This window comes from Arachis duranensis, chromosome 7 (genome assembly GCF_000817695.3).
Source record: "Arachis duranensis cultivar V14167 chromosome 7, aradu.V14167.gnm2.J7QH, whole genome shotgun sequence".
Taxonomy (NCBI): Eukaryota; Viridiplantae; Streptophyta; class Magnoliopsida; order Fabales; family Fabaceae; genus Arachis; species Arachis duranensis.
In genome coordinates this window covers 16,377,018-16,401,860 of record NC_029778.3, presented here as the reverse complement: position 1 = coordinate 16,401,860, position 24,843 = coordinate 16,377,018, and the positions used below count along the sequence as shown (strand labels likewise).

The window sequence follows — 24,843 nt, the reverse complement described above, 5'->3', positions numbered from 1 at the left end:
CCTAAAGCCCTTTTCATTGATGCGCACAGATCGGTGAGAAACCCTTTTGGAGCGTTTCCTTCCATGCAACGAAGCCAGCATTAAAATAACCATTTGAATGATTCAATTTCTTCGTTCTTCATCAAAGTGCATCTGAGAAGTGTTGACTGACGTGGTGATTCACCTCGACAAAAGAACCACAGACCAAATTATACCTGAAACAAATTACCATGGTCCAGAATGCAAAATCATTAGGTACACCCCAACAAATGCTTCGATTACACCCAATGAAACAACCAATATACACCTCTGCCGCGGATTCGTAAAAATAAATTAATTTAGCATCATAAACAGGGACAGTTTGTTACCTGTTTGTATTATAGGTGGTGTCGAATGAAATGACGTCTCCGAAATACTCAAAGGCGGCTCTGCTTCTTGCATCGGCCCAAAAAGCCAGCTTAATCGATTGATCCTCCTCGAGTTCGAGCTCAAAAAAGAAATTCGGATTCTTCTCTTTCATTCTTAAGAAATATTTCCCGAATTCCTTTGCATCTTCTTGTTCGGAAACATTCCGCACTTCCCTGGTAATGTAATTCCTCACGTCCTTTTGGTCTTCTCGGTTGGAGATATTTTAGATTTCCATTTTCCCTCTCTGCTACATGTAATCAGTTGATTCTTAATCTCGTTTCTCTTCCTATTTGTGCACCGAACTCTTGTAGAGAAACCTGCAGCCTTGGCGTAGTTCCTGTAAAATTTTCCAGCATCTTCAAGGGTGGTAAAGGTCATTCTGACCTTTGGAACAAGCTCGTCATCAACAACCGAGAGAGGCTGCACAATGCACCATGTCAGAACTGTGAATACACCCATAGATATGATTCAAATACACCCAATCATGTCTAATATGATACACCCGAACCGCAACAACTCAACTACAGAATGACCTTTAAAGCCATAAACTGTAAATACACAGGCTGCAGAATACACCATGTCAAAAACTAAAAACACACCCAATCATGTCTGATAAAATACACCTGAACAACAACAACTCAATTAAAAATAACAAAAAACCAGTAAAGTGTAGATACACCCACACTTCTAGCTAAAATACACCCAAAGAAGAATTGATCTACACCCGAGCGTCTGCTATAAATTCCAGGTAATTAATCAATGTTAAGCAATTTTTAAACTACACAATGCTATACAAATTACTGTAAATCAAACCTCAGGAACTTCGTTAGATTCAAATTCATAATCCACTTCGCTTCAGCGATTTTTCAACTACACAATCCTATACAAATTACTGAAAGAAAATTCATACTAATGCTATGTAAATCAAACCTCAGGAACTTCGTTAGATTCAAATTCATAATCCACTTCGCCTGGATTCAGCTGACAATCTGAGGTTGAATGATCCATTATCTTCAAAACGAGTTCAAACTTTGATTTCAGAAAACAACAAATCAAAATAGAAAACGAAGCTCGAGTTGCAGAGAGAGAAAAAGGTAACGTAAACGAAGAACATACCAGTGAGAAAAGGAGAGGAAAAGATCGATGGAGAAGAATGAGGGAAGACGCGCGAGAAGAAGAACAACCAAATCTCAAAATAACGAAAACGAAGAAGGAAACAAATATTTTAAATTTGGTAGTTAGATATACGCGGGATGTTATATAGCGCGTGTAATCAACGTATGTGGAGCAGCGCGTATTATGATTTTATTGTTTAATAAACTTGTAAAGCATACAAGCCTGCAGAGCTTTTCCGTAATTTTTAACACAAGCAAGTTAGATATAATTGTCATATTATTATTGGATCAGTTTAAAATTTTTTAAAAATTTAATTCTAAAAAATTTGTGATAAAATTAAAATAAAATAAAATTTAAGAATATTTTTAAAATTTTAACAAATTTTAAAAATAAAAAATATATTTTACCTTATATTTTATTGTTAAGTGTACATAACCAAATTATTTTAGTAACTAAAAATTTTAATTAAAAAAAGAGGCACAATGAAAAACAAAAGCTTAATTAAATTAATTTAAAAGATAACTTATTCAACTTGTATTTCTGTGTATATTTATCCCAACGCATTTCTTATGTGACAATCTATGCTTATCTTAATTCCTTTTTCTATTTGCTTGAGATTACTCTATTATGCACTAATAATATAAAGACAACCGTTCCAATATCATTTCAAAACTAAGAAGTGAATTACACTTTTTCATGTATTATTATATGCTTATTTTGTATGCTTTAATTTTTACATATAAAATAATTATGTTTAAGGTTTAACTAATTCAAACATAGTTAGAGTTTCAATAAAAATAAATTTTTGGAACATATATCAAATATATCCAAGATTCTGTAAGTATTTCATAAGTTTTATAGTCTTATAACAATGAAAATGATGCAATAAATTAATTATCTAAAGTTTAATTTAAAATATTTTATAATAAAATACGTAAAAAAAATTTATTTTATACGTTAAAACATATATAATTATGCTTATATATAAAAAAGTTATTTACTCTCTAATTTTCAAAAAGTACTGAAGTAATTGTCCAATATAAAATAGATATATTTTAGTTAAATTATTTATCATGATGCAGATTTATATCTTAAATACTAATTTTATGCGAAAACATCTTAGTGTAAATGAGTAGTCATCTATCTTTCCATTATTATTTTATTAAACACTTGTATTATGAAAGATGAATAAGTTAATCTATAAACGAGTCAAACATTTTAATGATATAATATCACAAAATTAAATATCTATATAAAAAATTTCACCAAAAATACATAAACAATATTTTGCAAGTAATCTCTCAAAGAAAAAAAAATTTCTACCCGAGTGCATAATAGTATAATAGAATAATAAAAAATATTATTGGTATACTAAAATTAACTATTAAAATTAATTATTAATATATTTATATATAATTATATGTGTGATTTAATTTATTTTTAATGTATATTTATATTTCAATATGTGTTTTATGCTGATGGTTAACTTTTAACTTTAGTGACTCTTTTAATACAATCATAGTTTATAGTATATAGAGATGTGATGCCATCAATGATATCACAAGGACCAATGTGAGCCACCAACACAGTGGAATTGAAAATTGATAAACTCATCTATTAATTGTGTGTTAATTTGATTTAGAACTTGTGTGATACAATTAATTAATTAATTAATTGCGACGGCCATGACCAAGTCCCAGTGCCTGTATTAGAGGCGGAGAAAAGCACACGCATGAAGGAATCTTCTAAGGTGAAACCTTCTCTTAGTGTGAATGCAACGTTTTATATTTTTTTACTTACTAGTAAGCAAAATGTGGCGAAATACCTTGTTGAGAATTGAGATTTTTAGCTTTTCGTCAAAGTAAATAAGGGAAAAATAAATGAATTCAGTGTCAGCATAATATGTTCTAGATATATACTGGTATATCATGAGGGATTTTATTCAAAATTCTTCACATAAATTATTGTCATGGAGTAAGTTTCATTTTAATCCATGGATTTTTCTTTTTGTTTTGTAACTCAATAGACCAATTTCAAAAGATGAAAAAAAAAAAAGGAATTTGTTTATGTATTGCACGCGTTTGTTTACCTACTTACCAAAGTTTGAGAGTTATGTACACGGTGTGGGTAAGCTAAGTTTACAGGATTGCATCTTAATTTTAAGAGATAATTAAAAAATAAGGGATCGGAATTAAGAGATTTATTTATGAAACATTTAAATGATGTTCCGTTTCAAACTATATAAGATTGAGTGCACAACTTCTTCTCAATTGACAGCGGCTTATAAACAAGGGAATTGGTGAATTGCTTCCAGTATATATAATATCTTTCAATCAAATTGACTATTATTGCCTTTGCATTTACATTAGTTTTTCTGTGGGATGAAAACCGTTATATTACACACATTTTTTTTGGGTGTCTATATTACACACACACACATAATAATAATAATAATAATAATAATAATAATAATAATAATAATAATTAGGAAATTACTTTTGAGAATCTGGGTTATATAACATTCATTATACTTTTATTTCTAAAAATTGTTCTGCTAGGAGGCCAACAGAAATTAGAAAAGTAAGAAAAATCGGTAAAAATTATACATTATTCAAAATCTTAAAATCACATCTTCAAGATTTATGTTGGCAAGCTATTATTAGGTATTGTTTTGTTGTTCTTCCAAAATTATCCTTTTAAAAAAGTTGACAATTGACATTGGTTTTGAACATAAAGCATCTCTTTTCTTTGGAGAGGATATTGGTTGTAAATATGGTAAATTAAGCAAGTAACAGTAATAATACTATTGTCCAACTTCAGAAAATTGTGATGTAACTTACTACTCAAATAGTCTATTGACAATAAATTACAATGAATAACTCAAATGCATATCTATTACTTTTACTAAAAATCCCATATTTGTACCACTATTAACCTCTAAATAATATTGTTTGTGAATTTTCGTGTATGTCTTCGTTAAATATTTATTTTTATCAATATTACCATTATTTTAAGCATAGTTGTCAGAACAGGACCGGACCGGTCGGTTCGACCGGAAATCCGGTAAACCGGACCTAATACCGGTTCGGTCCAAGTTTGCGACCGTTTCAGGTAAAGAACCGGTACGAACCGGTGTGAACCGGTGAAAACTGGACCGGTCCGAGTCAATCGGTCAATATTGAAGGTAAATGTACAATAGACCAGCAATCTGCAACTCCACCATGCACCATACCCTCCAGCGCTGCCAAGTGTCAGCTTGTGATGATTTTTGAAAAATTCTCCAAAATACTTCCAATGGGGTTCGAACCCCTTCCTCCTGCTTAAAGCTGGCTTGCTTCTACCACCAAGCTGGAGTGATTCTCATTAATTAATATACAAATTATAATACATATAGCATTTTTGCTTTTCACTTATATTCAATTTATTTTAATTTCAAAGTCTCTGATTTTTAAATTAATTACATTTTATTTAACTATAAATTTTATTAAATATATACAAATTAAAAATATAAATAAAAAAATCACAATTTATTTTTTCTTTTCATGATTATATGATATCTATTAATATTATTGTTTTAATATATTATTTTGTTTTTTGTATTCGTATGAAGTTGATAGTTAAAAATCGTTAGATGATATTTAGTTAAACTAGTCAAATCATCTAACGATTCTTAAATATCAATAGTGACCCACTGGTTGAACCAGTGACTCAGTGACCCAGTAACCTTACCGGTTCGATCACCGGTTCGGTTCTGACAACTATGATTTTAAGTATTATAAAAAAAAGGGTTTAGCTAATATGTGCTTTTATAGGATTCATGATAAGTTTATCATTAGTCGAGGTTTTAATTTTTTTATTTAATAAATACAAATTTAATACATTGAAAATGTAAATTTTGTGTATTTTCAATAAAAAATTTTTAATTTGTAATCTTGACTTATGCCTTTAGAATACATGATAGATAAATCCAAAAAATAAAAATACTATGTGCACATAAAAAATTTAATATTATATATTTTTGTATAAACATAATATTATTTAATTTATTTTAAATATATATTTAATATTTTAAAATATATTTTATGCATATAATTAATTTAAGGTAGAAACTTATGTGCGGTCGACTTCACGTGAACTTAATAAGTAAAAATTGTTAAATAATTTATTTGACTAAATTTTTATCTAATAACTCTCAACTATCGATTTCACGTGAAATCAATTTCACCTATAAGTGGTTTTTTTATATGTACTCATGGTTATAACGAAATGGTATATATCGAATATAATAACCAACTTTTCTTGATGGCATTCAAGAATTTCAGAAAGCATATAATAATAAGGATGCTCGAATAAGAGACGGAAGGACCCCAGAAAAGAAAAGGAAAAAAAAAAGAAAGAAAGAAAAGAAAGCAGTAATAGAAACTTCGGCGGCATTTTTATTATAAAGACACAAAGATTGAATTGAATATCTTGCACTTCAATATGACATGTGACTTAGAACATGACTTTCCCTATAGAAGGTGACATTTTTCATTTGGTGCCATCAAAGTCAAAACTTGGAAAAGCTTCAATCTTCCAACCCTTCATATATGCCATGACCTAATCCAAGACATGATCATTTCATTCATTAAATACACTTCCATAGCCAAAAGTAACAAAACTTGATACCCCATTTTTCATTTGAGATCACATTCATTCATATACTTGTACCAAATATGGGAGATAATCAGAGAATCCACCCTCTTCATCATGACGTTGAATCACCACCATCGCCGCCACCGCCACAACCATCGGCACCTTTGGTGCCAAGGAACATGTCCAGATCGGATAAAGGCGATCCGGAGTTGTCAAATCAACAACCACCGCCTCCTCCGCTGCCTCCTGCTCGCAACAGAAGATCAAGAAGAGGTTGCTGCTGCAAATTCCTCTGTTGGTTTATAAGCATATTGCTTATCCTGGTGGTGGCGATCGGCGCAACGGTGGGTATACTCTATCTTGTGTTCAGGCCGAAGCTTCCGAAATACTCCATCAACGAAATTGGGGTGACAAGATTCGATCTTTCAAACAACGATAGCTTAAGTGTCACATTCAACTTGACAATAACAGCTCGGAATCCAAACAAGAGAATTGGAATCGATTACAGAGGTGGAAGCCACATTAGTGCTTATTACAATGGCACGAAACTGTGTGATGGATCGTTACCAAAATTCTACCAGGGTCACCATAACACTACAGTTCTTAACATTCCTCTTTCAGGGGAAGCAGAAAATGCAACAGCTTTGGAAAATTCGTTGACGCAACAACTGCAGCAAAGTGGAAGTGTTCCTCTTCGGTTGAAGGCGAAGCAACCGGTGAGAATTAAGTTTGGGAAGTTGAAAATATTCAAGATCACCTTCAGGGTTAGGTGCTGGATTGTTGTGGATAATCTTAATGCTAACAACTCCATTAGAATCAAGAGCAGTAGCTGCAAGTTCAGGCTCAAGTTATAGATCATGATTCTTTAGTGCTTATTATAACTATTATTCATTATAATTACTCTATTTTTTTATCATTTTTTTATATGGTCTCGGATTGAGATTATTATTTTATTTTTTATTTTTACTTTACAGATGGAGATTTACATTTTAAGATTTTTCTTAGTTCTGTACTCTTGATTCTGTATTTTTCTGCCACTACTCATGTTTATTTTTTGATGATCGTGGGATTTTTGTGAAAAAATATATATAGTAGTACTATTTTTGGAAAAAATAAATGTTCTGTTTGGATTTTTTATATTAAATAATTATCTTGTTAACAAAAATTTAGACCAGGTTCCTTTCTTTGTTTCCTTGACATTTCCTATTGTTAAAGAGGGAGAAAATAGTGGAAAGAAATAATAATAATTTTATTTCCTTTGGACGACACTAATTCATATATATAATTAATAATTTTCTTAATACCACTTTTTTTTTAAACCGAAAGTAGTATTAGATTCCTGTGTAATCATTATAGTGTTTATTTTTTGAGATTAAAATTGGAATCGAGAGACTTAAACTTAGTATTATATTTAGTAATCAAATATTAGAACTAAAATTTTAGTCATGGGATACAAAATTTCACTTCTTTCAGTATTTCTAAAAAATAGAAGCATAAAAAATAAAAATTTCTGGAGACAAAAGACTGAAGCAATATTTCCGTTAATAACTATACTTTCAATTTTAAATCTCACTCACGCTGTGTGCCTATTTCTATGTACGGATCAAAATCTTCTAAAATAAAAAAATTGGTAAAATAGTAAAATAATGAGTTAATCATTTTTAAATTAAAATAGTAAAACACATATTCTACGAAAGTTATAAATTTAATGGTAATTAATCTCTTAATTTATCACTTTATCAATTTTTTAACCTTAAAAGATCTAAATTCGATAGGTTCAGTCACAACACCATCTAACTTATTACTCCAACCCAAAATAATTAATTGGAACAACTAATTTTGCTATCATTGGTGCTTAAAAAGAGTCTTTAATAAATAAGTTTTTGACTTTTAATTCAAAGGCAAATAAATTTTTTATTAATTGAAAATACAAAATTATCTATCACTTTTTAAAAAAGCAAAAAATTTAAATCTTTTTAAAAATTTATTTGTTATATATTTTGAACGAATGAATTTAAATGTTTCACATTTTAAAAGATGATGAACATTTTTGTATTGTTACTTAATCACAGATTTATTTATATTTGAGTTAAAAAATTAGAGACCTAATTCAACTTTTTTTTATCTAAAGTATGCGCTTTTTTGTGACGGAAAGGTAAGAAAAACAACTAAACAGAAAGAGAAAAACAGAGTCCCAAGAGACTAAAAAGGCGCAGGACAGTTTCGTTGGATATTCTTCTCAAACTCCTTCTAAAGCACTGGAAGCTCTACATACTGAAAATGAAATATCATCGTCATTTTTGTCACGGTGTCCGCCACTGTATTTGCATCCCTTAAGATCAAACGAATATCAACGTGCCACTTCCAAGTCATGATCTCTCTGACGTTAAGCACCAATGAATCTACATGACCAACATTATCATGAAAATTAGTGACAAGATTGAATGTCTCTAGACAATCCGTTTCGCAAATCACGTCTTTTTGTCCCAAGTCTCAAACTAAAAGAAAATCTCTCCAAATAGTAAATAACTCTTCTTGAAGAATATTGTTGCTCTCAATTGTTCCCAAACAGTCTCATTGCCAAGTTTCATTCCAGTCTCTACTAACATAGGCAAAATTCATCTGATTACCAGATCCTAAATAACTAGCATCACAATTGATCTTAAAAGTACTCATTGAAGGGGAACCCAAAAGCAACTAATCGAAGAAGGAATAGATACTTGATTCACTTCAAAGACATTCTAAAGCTCTTTCTCCAAGGCTAAAGCCATATTAGCCACTTTATATTGAGGCCAAGGCTCATAGTGATTAAAAATCTCATTATTTCGCGTTCTACAAATCCATCAAAGACCATCAAAGAATCGAAAAGGATGCTCTTTGCTATGGGATAAGAATTAGTTATTCAAATCTAGAGGATGACAGGAAACTCCCAGCAGCGGCCAACCAATTGAGCTTTCGGGCAATCCCGCATACAATGAGAAATTGTATCCTGACAAGTCAAGCAACTGGGGCAACTATCTGAAGGCAACATGCCTCTATTGAAATGCAAAATTGCAGTGGGCAATGCCTCTCGCAAGCAAAGCCAAACCAAGAGTTTGATCTTTTCCGGAACAAGCTGACGCTAAAGCTAAAAGCTAATTCCCTCTCTCCTCCCAGCCAAACATCTTCTTGCTGAGCCAACAATAGCCGGTGTGAGCATCATAAACCTTAGCCCCCCTAGTCCAAGTCCATCCTACCACTGAACTTGTTTGAACATTCGAGTTGTAGGAGAGAATTCTGTCATGCAAAAACTGTTGAAGAGGGGAATAGACATTCTTAAGGTGCCACTCTCCCGCCGACCAAATATCTAAAATCCGGAGGTTCGAATCAGAAATGTGAATATAATCCATCTCATTACAAGGTGGCCTCTCTTTCTTCCACTCAGAGAATAAAAAATTCTGATCCAAATCTCCAATGCACCAATCAAAACTATTCTTCAAAATATCCCAAGTTTTACACAAACTCCTCCAAACATATAATTCATTATCCCTAGAATGGATGAAATCGTCACTCAAGAAAAATCGATATTTATCTGCCGACAGCTGAACCTACAGCTTGTGGGGATGATAAAAAAATTGCCAAACTAGCTTCCCAAGAAGAGCAGCATTAGTACAAAACAGATCTCTAATTTCCATACCACCAAACTCTTTTGGGGTGACCTGTACCTTCCGGTTAACAAGATTTAGCGACCATTAGTTTGACCTTTTCAAAGAAAATTCCTCATCATAAATACTATGAAATTCGTTATCCTTTTGAAAAACAGTGAGACTTGCATGTGATAAGTAGGAATAATAGCCACTAGCGAATTAATCATGCAAAGTCTTTCCGCCCTATTGAGTAGTCGTCCTTTCCAGCTGGCTAACTTTCCCCAAATCTAAAATATGCTTTTAAATAAAAAATGTTGAATGATCAAATTAATATTATAACTAAATCTATCTAAGAATCTCTGACCGTATTTTTTTCTTTATCTAACGCGCTCAATTATTTTAATTATACAACCTCATTAATATCAACGTGGTCAAATATTAAATATATAAGTAATTTTAGAAAAATAAATTGATACGTATTTTAAATGTTCGAGACTTGAAAAGTTCAAGAATTATTTAGTAGTTATTAGTTTATATTTTTAAGTATTAGAATACTTAATTTTATGTATTTTGATTTTATTTATTTGGTTATTAAATTGGACTTTACTTTAGTGGGTTTAGGATTTTTTATTTAACCTATTATGAGTTTATAAATACATTCTAAATTATTATAGTCATCCTAGAGTGATTAGAGATGTAAAATATCCCTTTTTAGTTTTGTGATAAAATCATAGTGTAGACAAGTAAGGTTGAGCGAATTCTTCTCTTATTGCATCAAAAAATTGGAAAGAAAGTTGAATAATTCCATTCAATTCAATTCTCAAACTATAGTGTGAACAAAGTTAAATTGAGTAAATCACTTTTTTGTTGCATCAAAAAATTGAATAAAAAGTAAAATAATTTTTTTTATTCAATTTCAACCTATCCTTTAATTTTTTCTATTTTCAATTTCAATTTATCCTTCCTATTTAATTTAATTCTTGTGTTTTATTTACCTCCTTTTTCGTATGATAAACATAGTGAAAGAGAAAGTTCATATTATCTTAGTAAAGAACTACCTCAAAATATCATAGCGCATTGTGTAATTGAAGTTTAAAATAGAATTTAAACTAAAATTTATATAGGGCTCACCCCAAATATTGATTTATCTGCCCCCCTTTTTTTGAGCAAAAATAACTGAAATTTATTTAAGATTAATTGGAAAAGAATAAAGATTAATTATATTTATTTTAACAATCAATTATTTGGATAATCATCATTTTAACATAGATGATCCTGTGAGAATTAACCTGAGATGTTTCACAGGCATAATAAATGCTAGTAACAAATAAACGAGGAACAGATGCAAAATGTTCGACTTCAGACTTCAGACCAATAAAGTTTTAAAAAGAAATGTTTAATTGAAAAGAACAAAATAGTACTACCACAATTATTAGGCCGGATATTCAGTGGAGATTCTCAATTTTCTCACTATATTTCCGGTAATGTCCAGTAGGTTTAGTTTCTGTTTCTCCAACAAGCTAATGATAACTCTCAAATGAATGAATGAATAAATAAACTATATTATTACAGCCAAAAATAAATATACATGGACATATATGTTTAAATACATTTGATTTTCAATTATACCAATTTTTATCAATTTTTAGAGGTTATTGCAACGGAGATGTAATTCTTGATAGAAAAATATACCCTAAAAGAGTGCTTAACAATGTTAGGCAGAGATTACGTTACACACTTACACCAACTGAAACCATATATATTTCAAATGCCAATAACTTCATTATCAATCAAAAACAAAGGTACCGGACCGCCATAATTCTACACTATCTAATTTTATACACATTTTTTCTGAAAAATAGTAACATTGAAATAAATCACATCCTAATTCTGGGATAAAGACATAGACAACAGAGAATATGTAGAAACAAAACCGGTACATCTATGGAATAGTAGTGGAAAGTTTACTGATTTAGGATTGACCTCTGTAAATTCTCTCTCTTCTTTGCCCTGCAAAATGACAATTTGGTCCTACTTGCCGGTTTTTATCCTCATCTGTCATATGGCTGGTAATTGATTTGAAATTATTTTGGTACTTCGACACACTATGTGCTTTAATACATAAAGATTCATCAGTATTTACCAAGTCTTACACAGATAAAAAAAATGCCGAAGATTACCTTCACGAAATAAGGATCCCACGAAGTGAACCAGCTGTGCCTCGCTTTCTTGCCTGCAGCATGAACACGTATAAAGATGTTAAGGCAGATACAACAAGCCAAGCTTAAATATGGACCCAAGGAAAGAGTATCAAACTTACCTTCTCATTATTAAAAAGGTCTTCAGCCACAGCTTCCATTTTCTTCCGCCGTTTTTCCTCTTTCACAGACTCATGTACCTCATCATTCCCAAAATCAGAGTCCCTGGGGTAGAAAACAAGGAAATATAACACAACTTATTACTACGAGAAAAGCAATTAAATATGGCTAGCCAGATTTTATTTGAAATAATACACAAATTAGATTTTGTGTCATCCTTACTTGTATGGATATTTTGCAAACGGAACAAGACTTTCAAAACTATTACCAGATTGAGTATGTGTCTGCAATTCCATTCCAAAGAAAACCAGAATATTTAGGCATGTGATTCATTAAGTGACAATAGCCATGACACCGTATGAAAATTTAATAAGTTGACTTGTGAGAAGCAAAAAAACTATGTTGGAAATTAGAGGTCAGATAAGTCACAAAAAAGAACTAGATAGCCAAAATATGTTCAATTCTGCAAGGTCCAACCTTCGACATCATAAGGTAGCTATTATTATGCAAGAGATAGCACCATACCAACCTTTCTAAAATGTTTAAAATTTGGAATGCTGCTGTTTTGTGCACTACTCGTGTTAGTTACTCTGGTTACATCTCGGACAACTAGATCTTGACTATAAATAATATCTGCATTTCCACTTCCATAATCATCAACCTTGTCTTTCTTCACTTTTATACTACCACTACCATCTCTGAAGCTCATAGCATGAGTGTCCAATTTGACAGAACAATCATCCAAGGGTGACGCTGTTTTTGCTTGTTTTATGTCAATTGATCTGGTAGAAACATCAACTGCGGATGGTTCCATTTTCTCATGTTTTTTATTATCCATACTGCCAGAATCATCATCCAATTCTTCAGTTTTAACATATTGTATGGTATTTCCGTTGAGGAATGTCTCAGTTGCATGGGCTGATGTGGCTGTTTCAACTTCAGTATCTGAATCTGCTACCACTGTCTCGTCTGTGGAGCATGAAGATGAAACAAGTACTGCAGCAATACACACAGTTTGTTATAGTAACTCGGTAAAGTACAAACTTAATCAAATAGATAGATCTAAGCGGTACTTACTGCATGGTGACTTCAGTATCGATGGATCAAGATGTCCACTTAAAGCAGCAAATATTACATCCATCTCATTCACTCTAAGCAAAGAACTTAATTTATTGAAGCGATCAGATTTGCATGCTGGTACGCCTGGGATGACACAAATCAAACGATTATCGTCTCCATAATCTGAACCCTACATGGAATAAATGAGAATTACCATCATGAAGTATATATCTTTTCTAATAAGAGATTATAATTGGCCAGAGCATATTGTCTAAACACGAGTATTGCAAATCAGATTTGCAAGCTGCAATTTTTTTCTTTTTGATAATAAGAAAACTTTTGCTATATGGTGATATGTGAGTTGGGTTAACGCAAGAATGAGAAAGAGGGCTGAAGGAAAAAAGATGGTACTAGATGGGGTAACCAACATGGATCTACCACTTCAATATGTCCTACTGTAAACTATGCCTGTCTATGATAGATAAGACAAGAGATTCTACATATTTTATTTATTTATTTATTTATTCCAAATGCTCATTTAGGGCACATAGAATAGAATGTATATAAACATCCACGGAGTTAGAGGCAGGTACATTATTCAACCTACTTATCTCACTTTCAGAGTTGATGATTCCACCTTGTAATTTGCAAAATTGAAAACATAAAGAAGAAGAAAAAAAAATGAATGAAAAAACATACCTGACTATTTGAACAAAAATATTCATAGGAGACAGTTTTTGCACCAGTGACATCCAACAAAGATTTGAGCTGATCCCTGAATTTGTACTGTAAGGCAGAGGAAAGACTTAAATAAGTAGGTTATAAAGACATGTTATGCCCAAAAGTAGCAATATCTGTTTATCTTATAGGTTCGGAAACTTGTTTGTTGCTGTTCCTGCATAGTGCTTGAGAACCCAAAATGGCAAAACAAATCCAAGAAAAGAAGTATAGAAAATCTACCAGCATGTTCTTTTTTTTTATTTTTTTGTTGAGAACGGAAATTTGTGTTGAAAAAAAAATAATTTCTTAATCATTATGCTTAAGTTGCAGTACTGGTGAGTATAAAGGGCTCTAGAAAATAGATACCATATGCACAGATTCTAACAAAAACGTGTATCCTTTCAAGCAATTTTCACGAGTTTTAGGGTCAGCAACTTTGATAGATCTTCCTTCCACTGACACCGTTGGTATATATCTGCTTGAGAAGGACCAAAAGGGATACAAAAGGAAAAGAAGAAAGAATCTTTAGTTAGCCTAAATGGTGTAAAAAAGCAATAAATGACAAGCTCCCTATACCAAATCCAAAGTTAACTGTTAAAGGAACACTTACGAATAACAGCTAGGCATATCAGTGACAATATTCTTTTCTGCAAAATCCTATAAAGGAAACAATGGTCAGAACTCAGAACTGAAACTTTCAACATGAGTGAAGCAGCTTATCTTGTTCTACACTAAAATCCTTCAAGAATCTCATATTCGGGTCTATGACTATATGTTAGATAGTATGTTATGGCTGTTGAGTTATGAATAATCAATAATCCAAATGCAGATTAACAATGCAAGGTCTAAGCAGCTGACAAACACAGAAGAATGAATGAATATGTAACATGTACTCCTTGTGCATGACATGACTCTAAAATGTAGAAAATAGATGCAATCATGAGAATTCATGACAAAGTACAAGGTTCCACGAGTTAAATGAAAAATTACAATTAGGCTTAGAACCAGAAACATAGCAAATCATTCACTCTGTTTGAGAAGGTAACAAGAATTGAAATATGTTATTGCTACATTGGTATAAACTGCATAAGATGTTTTGAGCTATGTATCCCTATATGTCAACTCTTTTTTACATAGTCACCCATTTTATTGAGGAAAATTGCTATGGCAATCATAAAGGCCACTTCGTTTAAAATGCATCAGAAAATAATCAACATCAACCATGAAAATATGAATATGATGATTATGAAAAGCAAGTAAGCAGCAGTATTATAACACTTCGACAAGTATGATTGTTCCATTGGCTGTAACAGATTAATTGTTTAACAGGAAACTGACATGATCAATACAATCACTGAATGCTTCTATACCTCAAGCCATGTTTTGAGAACACAATGTTTTTTTGCTACAACAGCGTCAACAATATCCTTCTTCAATGGCATGAGTTGATCCACTAGAACGTGTGTGCAATCTTCACTTAAGGTACAAGTACTAGCAGCACCTGAATTAAAGTGCAAGTTGGTCACTATTCATGTTGAGACAAAGCAAATGCTTCATTAAGCAAAGGACTTCTAACGTAATAACCATGGAGCAAGATAAGTTACCTGGCCAAGGACTTATCTGATTTCAATTTATATAACATAAGTTATTTCGCCAAGTCATTATCAACAATATGCAAACTCTACCCCATTACCAGCATATTTATTAGTTTCCCACCACAATTAATAATATTTGTTCAAGGCTTGAAGCAACCAAAATTTAAACATTTGATAATACCAAAATTGCATCACTAATAGGGATAAAGCAAGTTAGTGACAACTTTTCAGAACCTATTATCTCTTTTCACACTGCAAGCCCTGATTCTGGCAAAAATATTAGCGCTTTCTTCCATACCAAAACAAGATCATGTGCAGTGCGTACACATGTTAAAGCAAATTGAAAGCACATTTACTCATGAACTATAGGAATTGAAGAACCTTTATAAGGATTTTCGTCACTAACCAATTGACGAAATTTTCTCTTCAATAGATTGATCTACTTTGTCCAAGGAACAAATGAAAAACATAAGTGGGACATGGCAAAACCTGCCAGAGTAAATTTAGAAGTGTTAAGACTTTAGAGCATGTAAGTGAAAGACAGTTAGATGTCATGAGATTGCATCTAGGTATATGACATAGATCTACAAAAGCATTGCAAGGATTTTAATTAAAAGCAAATAGAACAAAAGGAGTAGAAAACTTCAACAGTTAGATAGTTAACATACTTGTAGGTAGCACTACCAGTACCAAACGAGACAAGATCGCCATTGTCCAGAGCTGTTTCTTTGTTTGGAAGCTCATGAACTTTCTTCCTGTGTCCATTATTCTTGCTAATAAATGTCCCATATTTGGAGCAATCTTTGATCTGTACATTTGGTGACATAAGAGAACATTCATTCGGTAAAGAGTTTAACAGGTTCATCGCATTAACAATTATTTCTGCATGAACCCGAGAAACCCCTTTATCTTTAGTGATGATTACATCACAACCTGCAAGCAAATACCAACAACTTTTTATTTAAGAAGACAAAATGATGAAACCCAAGGTTGAAGTTCTGAAATTGGATGCGAATCACTTTGTCAACTACTCAGGACTGTGATCCTCATCATTAGAGATAATATTGTCTTAGTTAGATAGTTAAGATTAGTTACTAGTTAGCTACTCTAACATAAACCAATATCACTTGTAGTACATCAACTTCTCTCATTCTAATTTTTATCTCTATCAAATCTTCATTCTTCCGACCTTCTCTCAACTCTCTCTTTTCTATCTGATAACCATGGATTTCAACATAACATCAGAGCCTATCCCATGTTTGTTAGTTGGACAAGGACAACTCAATTAATTTACAACAAAATTGAAAATTCAGCTCAACATCAAGTGTATCTCTACATTTTTGCGTTTTCTTTCTTCCATGCATCAAGCATTAACTACTTACAAAAAACTTGTGCCAAAGAGATTAAAAAAATACTTGGTCAAAAAACAGTTCCAAAAGTAATTAGTAGGAACCATAAAAAAAAAGTACCTTTTCGACCAACTTTATAAGTTCCAGTTTTGAAAATGTAGTACTTATCTTCACCTGCAACAAGAAGTAAATTAGAAAACAACCCATGGAATACCATAATATACTAATAAACCCTAAATGCTAAGATGCAAAGTACTATTTGTCAATCCGATTATGGAATGAACACAAAATCACATGCACAGTGCTTCGTCGGAAGAAGGAGAAGAAGAAGAGAAAAGTTTGAAGAAAAGAAAGTAGTACCAGAAAGAGGATCATTGGGGAAGAGTCCCCACACCATAGTTCTTAGCTTCTTTGAAACCCTTCGAAAAGAAGTGAACCGCCCCTTCGTGAATCACTGTCACCGGAAGTGGAACAATAGGGAGAAGAATAAGAATTTTTTTTTTTTTTTGGTGACTTAAGAATTTTATTTTTAATTAAGCTTAAAAGGCTACGGCGAATTTTTCATAAAAATAAAAAACAAAAAAACTTAACCATCAATTTGGTAAGATTTGAACTTTGTTTGGGTGGCAGAAAGAAAATAAGAGGAAAGAAAATAAAAAAAATGAAGTTATTTATATGTTGTTTGGATGAATAAAAAATAGATAAAAAAAATAAAGAAATTTTTTTTTATTTAAATGGAAAGAAAAGTGAGAAAAAAGAAAATCATAATAGTATAAATTATAAAATTTATATTAATACCCTTGTCATAAAATAAAGGGCAATTTACTTAAATAAATAGAATAGCAGAATCGTTTATCTAATTGTGCAAAACTGGTTGTTGTTATGTGCATGTGCAAAAAGCCATTTCTATGTAATCCGTGGCAACCCACCACGGTTTCAAAACGTGCATAAACCGTGGCAGGTCCCAGCGGTTTATGGGCAAAAATTATAGAGTGTAAACCGTGGTAAGTCACCACGGTTTACGAAGGAAAGATGGTTGCACATAAACCTTTGTGGGTTACCACGGTTTATGTAGGGTAAATAATGGCCAGAAAACCTTGTAGGTTCCCACGGTTTACTATGACGGGAAGTCTATATATATGTGGGTGATTCAAGCTCCATAAGAGATCATTCTCACAATGGCTAGTGAGGAAGAGAGTTTTCTTGCCCTAGTGCATTGCTCTGGGAAAATAAAAAAAAGCAAAAGCCAAGGTGTGAAGTTTACCGACAGAGAACCACTAAGTATTTTTATCAGTTCGTCGATGAGTTTGTCAGATTTGAAGAACAGCATCTTGGAGAAGCTTGGCGTGTTGGGTAGCAAGTGGGTGAAGAAACTATTCTACAAGATTCCCATGGCGGTTGTCTCGACCGGTGTTCAGTATGAAACCTTTGCGGTTAAGGCTGATGAAGATATTAGGGTTCTGTTCTACTGTGTAAGGAGTTTTCCGGAGATCAGAATCCATGAGTTGTTCGCGAAGTTGGAGGTTGGTGTCGATAGTTCTGGGGCATCCACTCCAGTTCCTTGCCCAGCTACTGCGGGTGGTGCATCTAGTTCGATGCCTGCGGTCAGATCGTATCTTCCGCCGGTTCAATCACCTTCGTTTGCGGCTGATTTAGACCGAACGGAGGTTGTTGGTTCTGTACCTTTGGAGAATGCAGCAGTCATTGAGCCTCCCCACGTTGTGGGCACCGGTGGTGGCCTCGTACCTTATATCGAAGACTTTGGTGGACCTGATCAAGTAGAGGATGCAATGCGTGACGATGAGTCTGAGCAGGAGCCTGTTGATATCGATGGTGACAGCGACGATGACACAGGTGGCGATCCAGATGCGCAGCATCGGCCTTCAAGTTCTGGTTCTCATCAGTACCCTCCACACTTCTCCACACTAAATTTGGAAGCTCTTGGTCAACAGGAAGACAGTGGTAACAGAGTGGGGGGATCTTCTACAGAATTTCAGATTGGGCAATCATTCCAGAGTAAAGATGAAGCTGTGCTGAGTGTAAAGGACTATAGCATTCGGCGAGGTGTTGAGTACAGAGTCATCGAATCGGATCATTTGAAGTATCATGGAAAATGCAAGGAATTCGGCAAGGGTTGTAGTTGGTTGATTCGTGTAGCGCTTCGTGCACGAAAGGGGATTTGGGAGGTTATGAGGTACAACAGGCCACACACATGCCTCGCAACTTCTATTTCAAGTGATCACCGTCAGCTGGATTACCACGTTATATGTGCGAGGATTCTTCCTATGGTTAGGGCCGATGCTGCGGTTACGGTAAAGGTACTTCAACAAGCGACAGAAGCTGATTACGGTTTCAGGCCTAGTTACAGGAAGGTTTGGATGGCTAAGCAGAAGGCAGTGGCACAAATATATGGAGATTGGGAAGAGTCTTACACGGAGTTGCCACGTTGGATGCTAGGGATCCAGGCGACAATGCCGGGAACAATCACGGTGCTGAAGACGTCTCCTGTTCGGATTGGTGGTGGGGTTGATGAGTCCACGGTGTACTTTTACCGGCTTTTCTGGACATTTCCACCCTGTATCGAGGCATTCCGGCATTGCAAGCCCCTCTTCAGTATTGATGGTACCCACTTGTATGGGAAGTATGGAGGGACGCTGCTGTTGGCGATAGCTCAGGACAGGAACTCGAACATCCTCCCGATAGCATTTGCCCTTGTGGAGGGCGAAAATGTAGAGTCGTGGTCATTCTTCTTGTCCAATCTCCGATAGCATGTGACTCCTCAAGAGGGTATCCTTGTTATCTCTGACAGGCATAATGGGATCAAGACACCACTTGAGGCACCTGAGACTGGATGGCTGCCTCCTCGGGCTTTCCGGGCCTACTGTATAAGGCATGTGGCTGCGAATTTCGCCCTAACGTTCAAAGGTAAGGACTCAAGGAGGATGCTGGTGAATGCTGCCTACGCAAAGACTGAGGCAGAGTTTTACTACTGGTTCGACATCATGCGGACTGAGAATCCAGCAATGTGTGACTAGGCCAACCGTATGGAGTATGACAAATGGACCCAACATGAGGATGCTGGTCGACGGTTCGGGCACATGACCACAAACATCAGTGAATGTGTGAACTCCGTGCTAAAGGGAACTCGCAACCTGCCGGTCACATCGTTGGTTAAGTCAACCTACGGGAGGCTTGCTCAGCTATTTGTGGGTACGGGGACAGACAGCAGAGGCACAACTCGGATTTGGCCATGAATTCTGTCAGGCATTGGTCAAGGCTATTGATCGGAACCTAAGAGACTCTAGGTGCTTCACTGTGACATTATACGACAGGCATCAGTCCGGGTACACCGTCGCTGAGACAACACCAACGGGGACCTTCTCGCTGGGTAGCTATAGAGTTTCCCTTAAAGATCACCGATGCGACTGTGGCCACTTCCAGGCGCTGCATTATCCTTGTTGCCACGCCATTGCGTGTTGCGCCTACTCCCAGCTTAACTGGGCGTCATATATTCACGAGGTGTATCGTATGAGTGAGGTGTTCAACGTTTACAACCAGGGGTTTCTCCCACCTATCCCTGAAGGACTACGGCCTCCATATGCTGGGCCAACCATCATTCCTGACCTTAATATGCGGCGTGCAAAGGAAGGTCGTCCAAAGGTAACAGGATCCGCGGAAGTATGGATCAGTCTCAGGAGAATCAGCCGAAGCGTTGTGGACTATGCCGTCAGCCTGGGCATACGCGGAGGAACTGTCACCAGCGAAGACAAAGTGGTGGAGGGGATGCGTAGATCTCATGTCGTGTAACATGCCGTCTATGCTGTTTCAGTTGTTTCATGGTCTAGATAATCTTAGTAATGTATGGTTGGTTAAGTATGTGACTGTCAACATGTTTCTTTAACACAAAAATCTCAGATGAATAAACTCCTATTATTTTACCTGTTTGATTAAACCACTTTGGACATCTTTCATATTGTGCATTATAATATAAATCGTAGAGGAACATATCAAATAATCTGAAACCGGTTAAACTACTTGGTCAAAAGATAAATAATATTTAACATAAGTCTGAAAGCCATAAATACTAAGTAGCATGCTCAATACATAAACTAACAAAGTCCCTACCGGATAGGAACATATAACATAACTAATCAGAATCCTCAATGGTGTCACTGTCATCATCGTCGAACTGGCCAAGCAGGTGACCTCCGGTGCCACACAAAGGAGGATGCCTCACCCGCCTAGGTCTGTGATCTGCCACTGGTGCTGAGGGCTGTGCGGGAACCGCGCTGAAAGCAGAGGCAGGTGTCCCTCCTAATGCAAACCATGGGTCAGACGGAGATACTGCAGGCTCGTTGAGGTCAACTGCCAACTGAGCCTGAACATCGTCACTCCGTGGCTGCTGATCAGCAAACTGGGCATGCTCCTCAGGCATCTGTGGCCTATAATGGGTATCATCATCATCCCTAAGCATGTCTGCTATGTCCCTGTAGAACTCGGACTCAGTAACAGGATCAGCACTGTCCATCCCGACAGTCGCGGTAGTAAACTCAGCAAAAGCATGTGGGCTCACGTTCTCAAACAGCTGAGAGCTAGTACCCACGTCGAACGTCGCTGATCCATAGCTGATGCTGATCCAACTACCTCCTCACCGAGCACGTGATCAGTGTCGCCCCCCTGCTCGGGTGGTCCTCTGTCAGGCGCACCTCGACGGTTAGGCCGCGCAGGTGGCCGTCTGCCTCTACGTCGAGGAACACGGTAGTCCACTGCATCCCCAGGGTCAGCTCCAGGAACGTCCTGCTCCAAACGGTCGGCAAACTCCCTCCACTCGCGATCGGTGGTCCGGGTCCCTATACGGCGACGCTGATCGACTCGTCTGTTATCTGGTCTGTCATAAACGTGCACTCTAGGAGGTGCCTGGGACGACCCTCTGTGATGCGCCTCCTCAGTCAACATAATCGGCCTCGGATCCTGAAATGCTACATCTGGGGATAGGAACCTGTGCGCCATACGGCACCACCACTCCAGGTAATCTGCTGATGGACCGGGGTCGAGGACTCGATCAACCTATATGACTGACTGAAGCCTGTCCTCCCAAAAATGGTGCCACTCCTGATAATATGTAGGAAACCACCGGTCCCCACCCCTACCATCCTTCGCATGTAGCCAATCTATGTTCAGAGCTCCCTCTGGGAGATGCTGAACACCGTCGAACTGGGGTAGAACCCTATCGACCTGGTGCCACTCGATCGCAGCAAAATATATCAGACTAGTGACGGCCGTCCATAGCCGTCGGTGCTCGTCAGCTAGTATCTCTGGATGAATAACAGCAGCAACATCAACAGAAGAATAAGGCTCCCACACAAACTGCATAGAAACAGTAAGAGTTTGATGAGACAGTGACATTTAAGAAAAACTAGTACAAGTATCAGTAATAAATAAATGACTCACATCGTGGACACGCAGTCGATCCAGTGCAAGGCGTGCGGAAACTAATCTCTGTGCCCCTGCATCGTTCCTCGGCACAAACTCAGCCCACCTACAATTTTAATTGAAATGATGTCAAAACAAACCATAACACATGCTGTTTTTACAATTTATGAACGGAAAATACTAAACCATACCTGGAAGCAAGAGGAAACCTGAACTGGTCAAAACCAGTGGGCCTCAGAGTGGGAAACCTCCAGAAAATCCAAGACTGTAGTAGCTGTAGCGGCCCAGCCAAGTTAACGACGTTCCTGTTTGTACCACGACAAAGACACCTATACAACCAGGCCAGTGCAGCGGAGCTCCAGCTATATCTGCCCAAGTCGTCCAATGATGCCAAATAAGGCAACCAGCGAAGGTGTACCCTGTTTGCATTCTTGTCCGCAAACAGCTGAGACGAAAACAGCATCAGGATATAAGCGCGTGCGTATACACGCACGGTCTCATCAGTAGCATCTGCAGGGAGAACCCGGAACCTCTCGTGGAACCATGTGTAGCACACTGTCATCTGCTTGACTTTACTCTGTGGAGGTAACTCCCCGAACAACTCCCGGAACCACACCCATGCTGGTCTACCGTGTTCCATAAGATTCTCAAACTTAGTCAAGCACCCACTAACGGGTGCACCATCAATCGGCAAACCCAGCTGATACGCAACATCCTGTAAAGTAATGGTGCACTCACCAAACGGCATATGGAACGTGTGGGTCTCCGGACGCCACCGCTCAATAAATGCGCTAAGCAGAGACTCATCAACCCAGAACCACTGACTGTTTAGCCTAGCAAGATGATATAATCCGGTCATGTAAGGGCATATTCTGCTGCCGCCTAACGGCGCTAATAACCCTACTAGGCTGCAAAACGTGGGTAACAAAATCCTTTAATATACAACCATTACAAACAACACCAAACATAATTTTCGTAAAAATTATTAGACTCGTCACATTAAATTCATTGATGCTCTTATTGTGTAATAAACAGTGAAGCTACGAATACTATGCACTCATTATAACAATATAAATACAGAAAAAAATATTTTTCAATAAAATATTAACATTTATAATAAAATATTTTACAAAAATACTATTAACCAGACTAACAAGATAAATAAGCATGATAAAATATGCATTACTAACAATACCGATAATAATATTAACATTTACGTAGACAATATTAATAAACGCCTCACATTTTGATTGACAGTAACCATAATAATATCAATATTTATGTAAATAACATTAACCTCACATTCTAATTGACAGTAACCATAATAATATCAATATTTATGTAAATAACATTAATCAGAATAACAATACAAATAAACATAATAAAATATTTTTACTAACAATATTCCTAACAATATCAATTGCTATATTAGAATTAATTTTAATAACAATAATAATAACAATAATAGTAACTAACATCTTCCTCGATATATCCTGCCACGTGAGCGAGACCATTTAGTCGGTACAAGCGATCCTCATCCTCCATTGGCTCCACCACCCACTCCTCCTTCACACCTCCATAGTTTTCCCAAATCCTCTCAACACAACAACAACTTCCTTTTTTTTGTGCTGTCTCAAATGATCCGTCCCTGCCTTCAGCGAATTACTTATATAGCTACACACACATAAACCGCGGTGGGTTACCGGGTTTTATGTGCAATCAACTTTCCTCATAAACCGTGGTGACTCTCCACGGTTTATGCATGCCATCTATCCTTCGTAAACCGTGGTGACTTACCACGGTTTACACTCTATAATTTTTGCCCATAAACCGCTGGGACCTGCCACGGTTTATGCACGTTCTGAAACCGTGGTGGGTTGCCACGGATTACATAGAAATGGCTTTTTGCACATGCACGTAACAACAAACAGTTTTGCACATTTAGGTAAAGGAATCTCCCATTCTATTTAAATAAGTAAATTGCCCTAAAATAAAGTATAAATATTTTATTTATTCATATTTATTATATTTTATAAATATTATAAAATATTATAATTTTATATATTTGATTTAAATTATTTATCTAATACATATAATGTTTAAATATAAATCTCTATTATAATAATATATTAAACTAAATTTATATTAATAATTACTAATAATAATATAACTAAGGGTAATATTAAAGTACAAAAATATAGTATTTTTTTCTTGTGATAAAAGAAAATTTTTTTAGTGAAACTACTCTTAAATTTTTTTTCCTATTTTTTTAATAATCAAACAAAAAAGAAACATCATTTTTTATTTATTTTCATTCTAAAATTTTCTTTCATTCTTATTTTCTTTGCTAACCAAACAAAAAAATATCATTTTTTATCCATTTTCTTTTCATTCATTTTCTTTTTATTTATTTTTCATCAAACCAAATATAGTGTTAGCGCTTACAAATAAATTCTGATGTTATCGATAAAATAGTTGTTTAATGATTTTAAAATGTAATAAAAATAATTAATAATTATTATATTTTTTATAATTAAATTTTTTTATATTTAACAAATAATTTATTCATTTCATCTCACTCTTTTACTAATATTTAAAAAATATA

The 24,843-nt window shown here is 35.1% G+C and overlaps 4 protein-coding genes across 5 annotated transcripts; 2 read left to right on the top strand and 2 right to left on the bottom strand.

The window, feature by feature from the left end:
• The first annotated feature begins 5,972 nt into the window (after positions 1-5,972).
• Positions 5,973-7,019, top strand: LOC107458048 (NDR1/HIN1-like protein 6). The gene has a single exon (XM_016076248.3). The coding sequence runs from the start codon at positions 6,219-6,221 to the stop codon at positions 6,990-6,992; it is 774 nt and encodes a 257-aa protein (XP_015931734.1). The 5' UTR covers positions 5,973-6,218; the 3' UTR covers positions 6,993-7,019.
• Positions 7,020-11,505: 4,486 nt separating this feature from the next.
• LOC107458066 (nibrin homolog) lies at positions 11,506-17,310 on the bottom strand. 2 transcript variants are annotated; one of them, XM_016076278.3, is made up of 14 exons: positions 17,166-17,310; positions 16,926-16,979; positions 16,125-16,389; positions 15,863-15,945; positions 15,232-15,362; positions 14,472-14,518; positions 14,228-14,336; positions 13,841-13,927; positions 13,160-13,331; positions 12,612-13,078; positions 12,305-12,366; positions 12,085-12,187; positions 11,945-11,997; positions 11,506-11,830 (listed from the first exon to the last, which is right to left on the bottom strand). In XM_016076278.3, the coding sequence occupies exons 1-13, from the start codon at positions 17,200-17,202 to the stop codon at positions 11,947-11,949; spliced, it is 1,668 nt and encodes a 555-aa protein (XP_015931764.1). In that variant the 5' UTR covers positions 17,203-17,310; the 3' UTR covers positions 11,506-11,830; positions 11,945-11,946. The 2 variants fall into 2 exon arrangements, with proteins under 2 accessions (XP_015931764.1, XP_052107666.1); XM_052251706.1 differs by having other exon boundaries at positions 11,506-11,997; positions 16,125-16,264.
• Positions 17,311-18,106: 796 nt separating this feature from the next.
• On the top strand, positions 18,107-19,840 carry LOC107457996 (uncharacterized). The gene is made up of 2 exons (XM_016076193.1): positions 18,107-19,545; positions 19,615-19,840. Exons 1-2 carry the CDS (start codon positions 18,107-18,109, stop codon positions 19,838-19,840), a joined length of 1,665 nt encoding a protein of 554 aa, XP_015931679.1.
• Positions 19,841-21,872: 2,032 nt separating this feature from the next.
• LOC107457997 (serine/threonine-protein phosphatase 7 long form homolog) lies at positions 21,873-23,097 on the bottom strand. Its single transcript, XM_016076194.1, has 3 exons — positions 22,430-23,097; positions 22,257-22,344; positions 21,873-22,172 (listed from the first exon to the last, which is right to left on the bottom strand). Exons 1-3 carry the CDS (start codon positions 23,095-23,097, stop codon positions 21,873-21,875), a joined length of 1,056 nt encoding a protein of 351 aa, XP_015931680.1.
• Between the last annotated feature and the right edge of the window lie 1,746 nt (positions 23,098-24,843).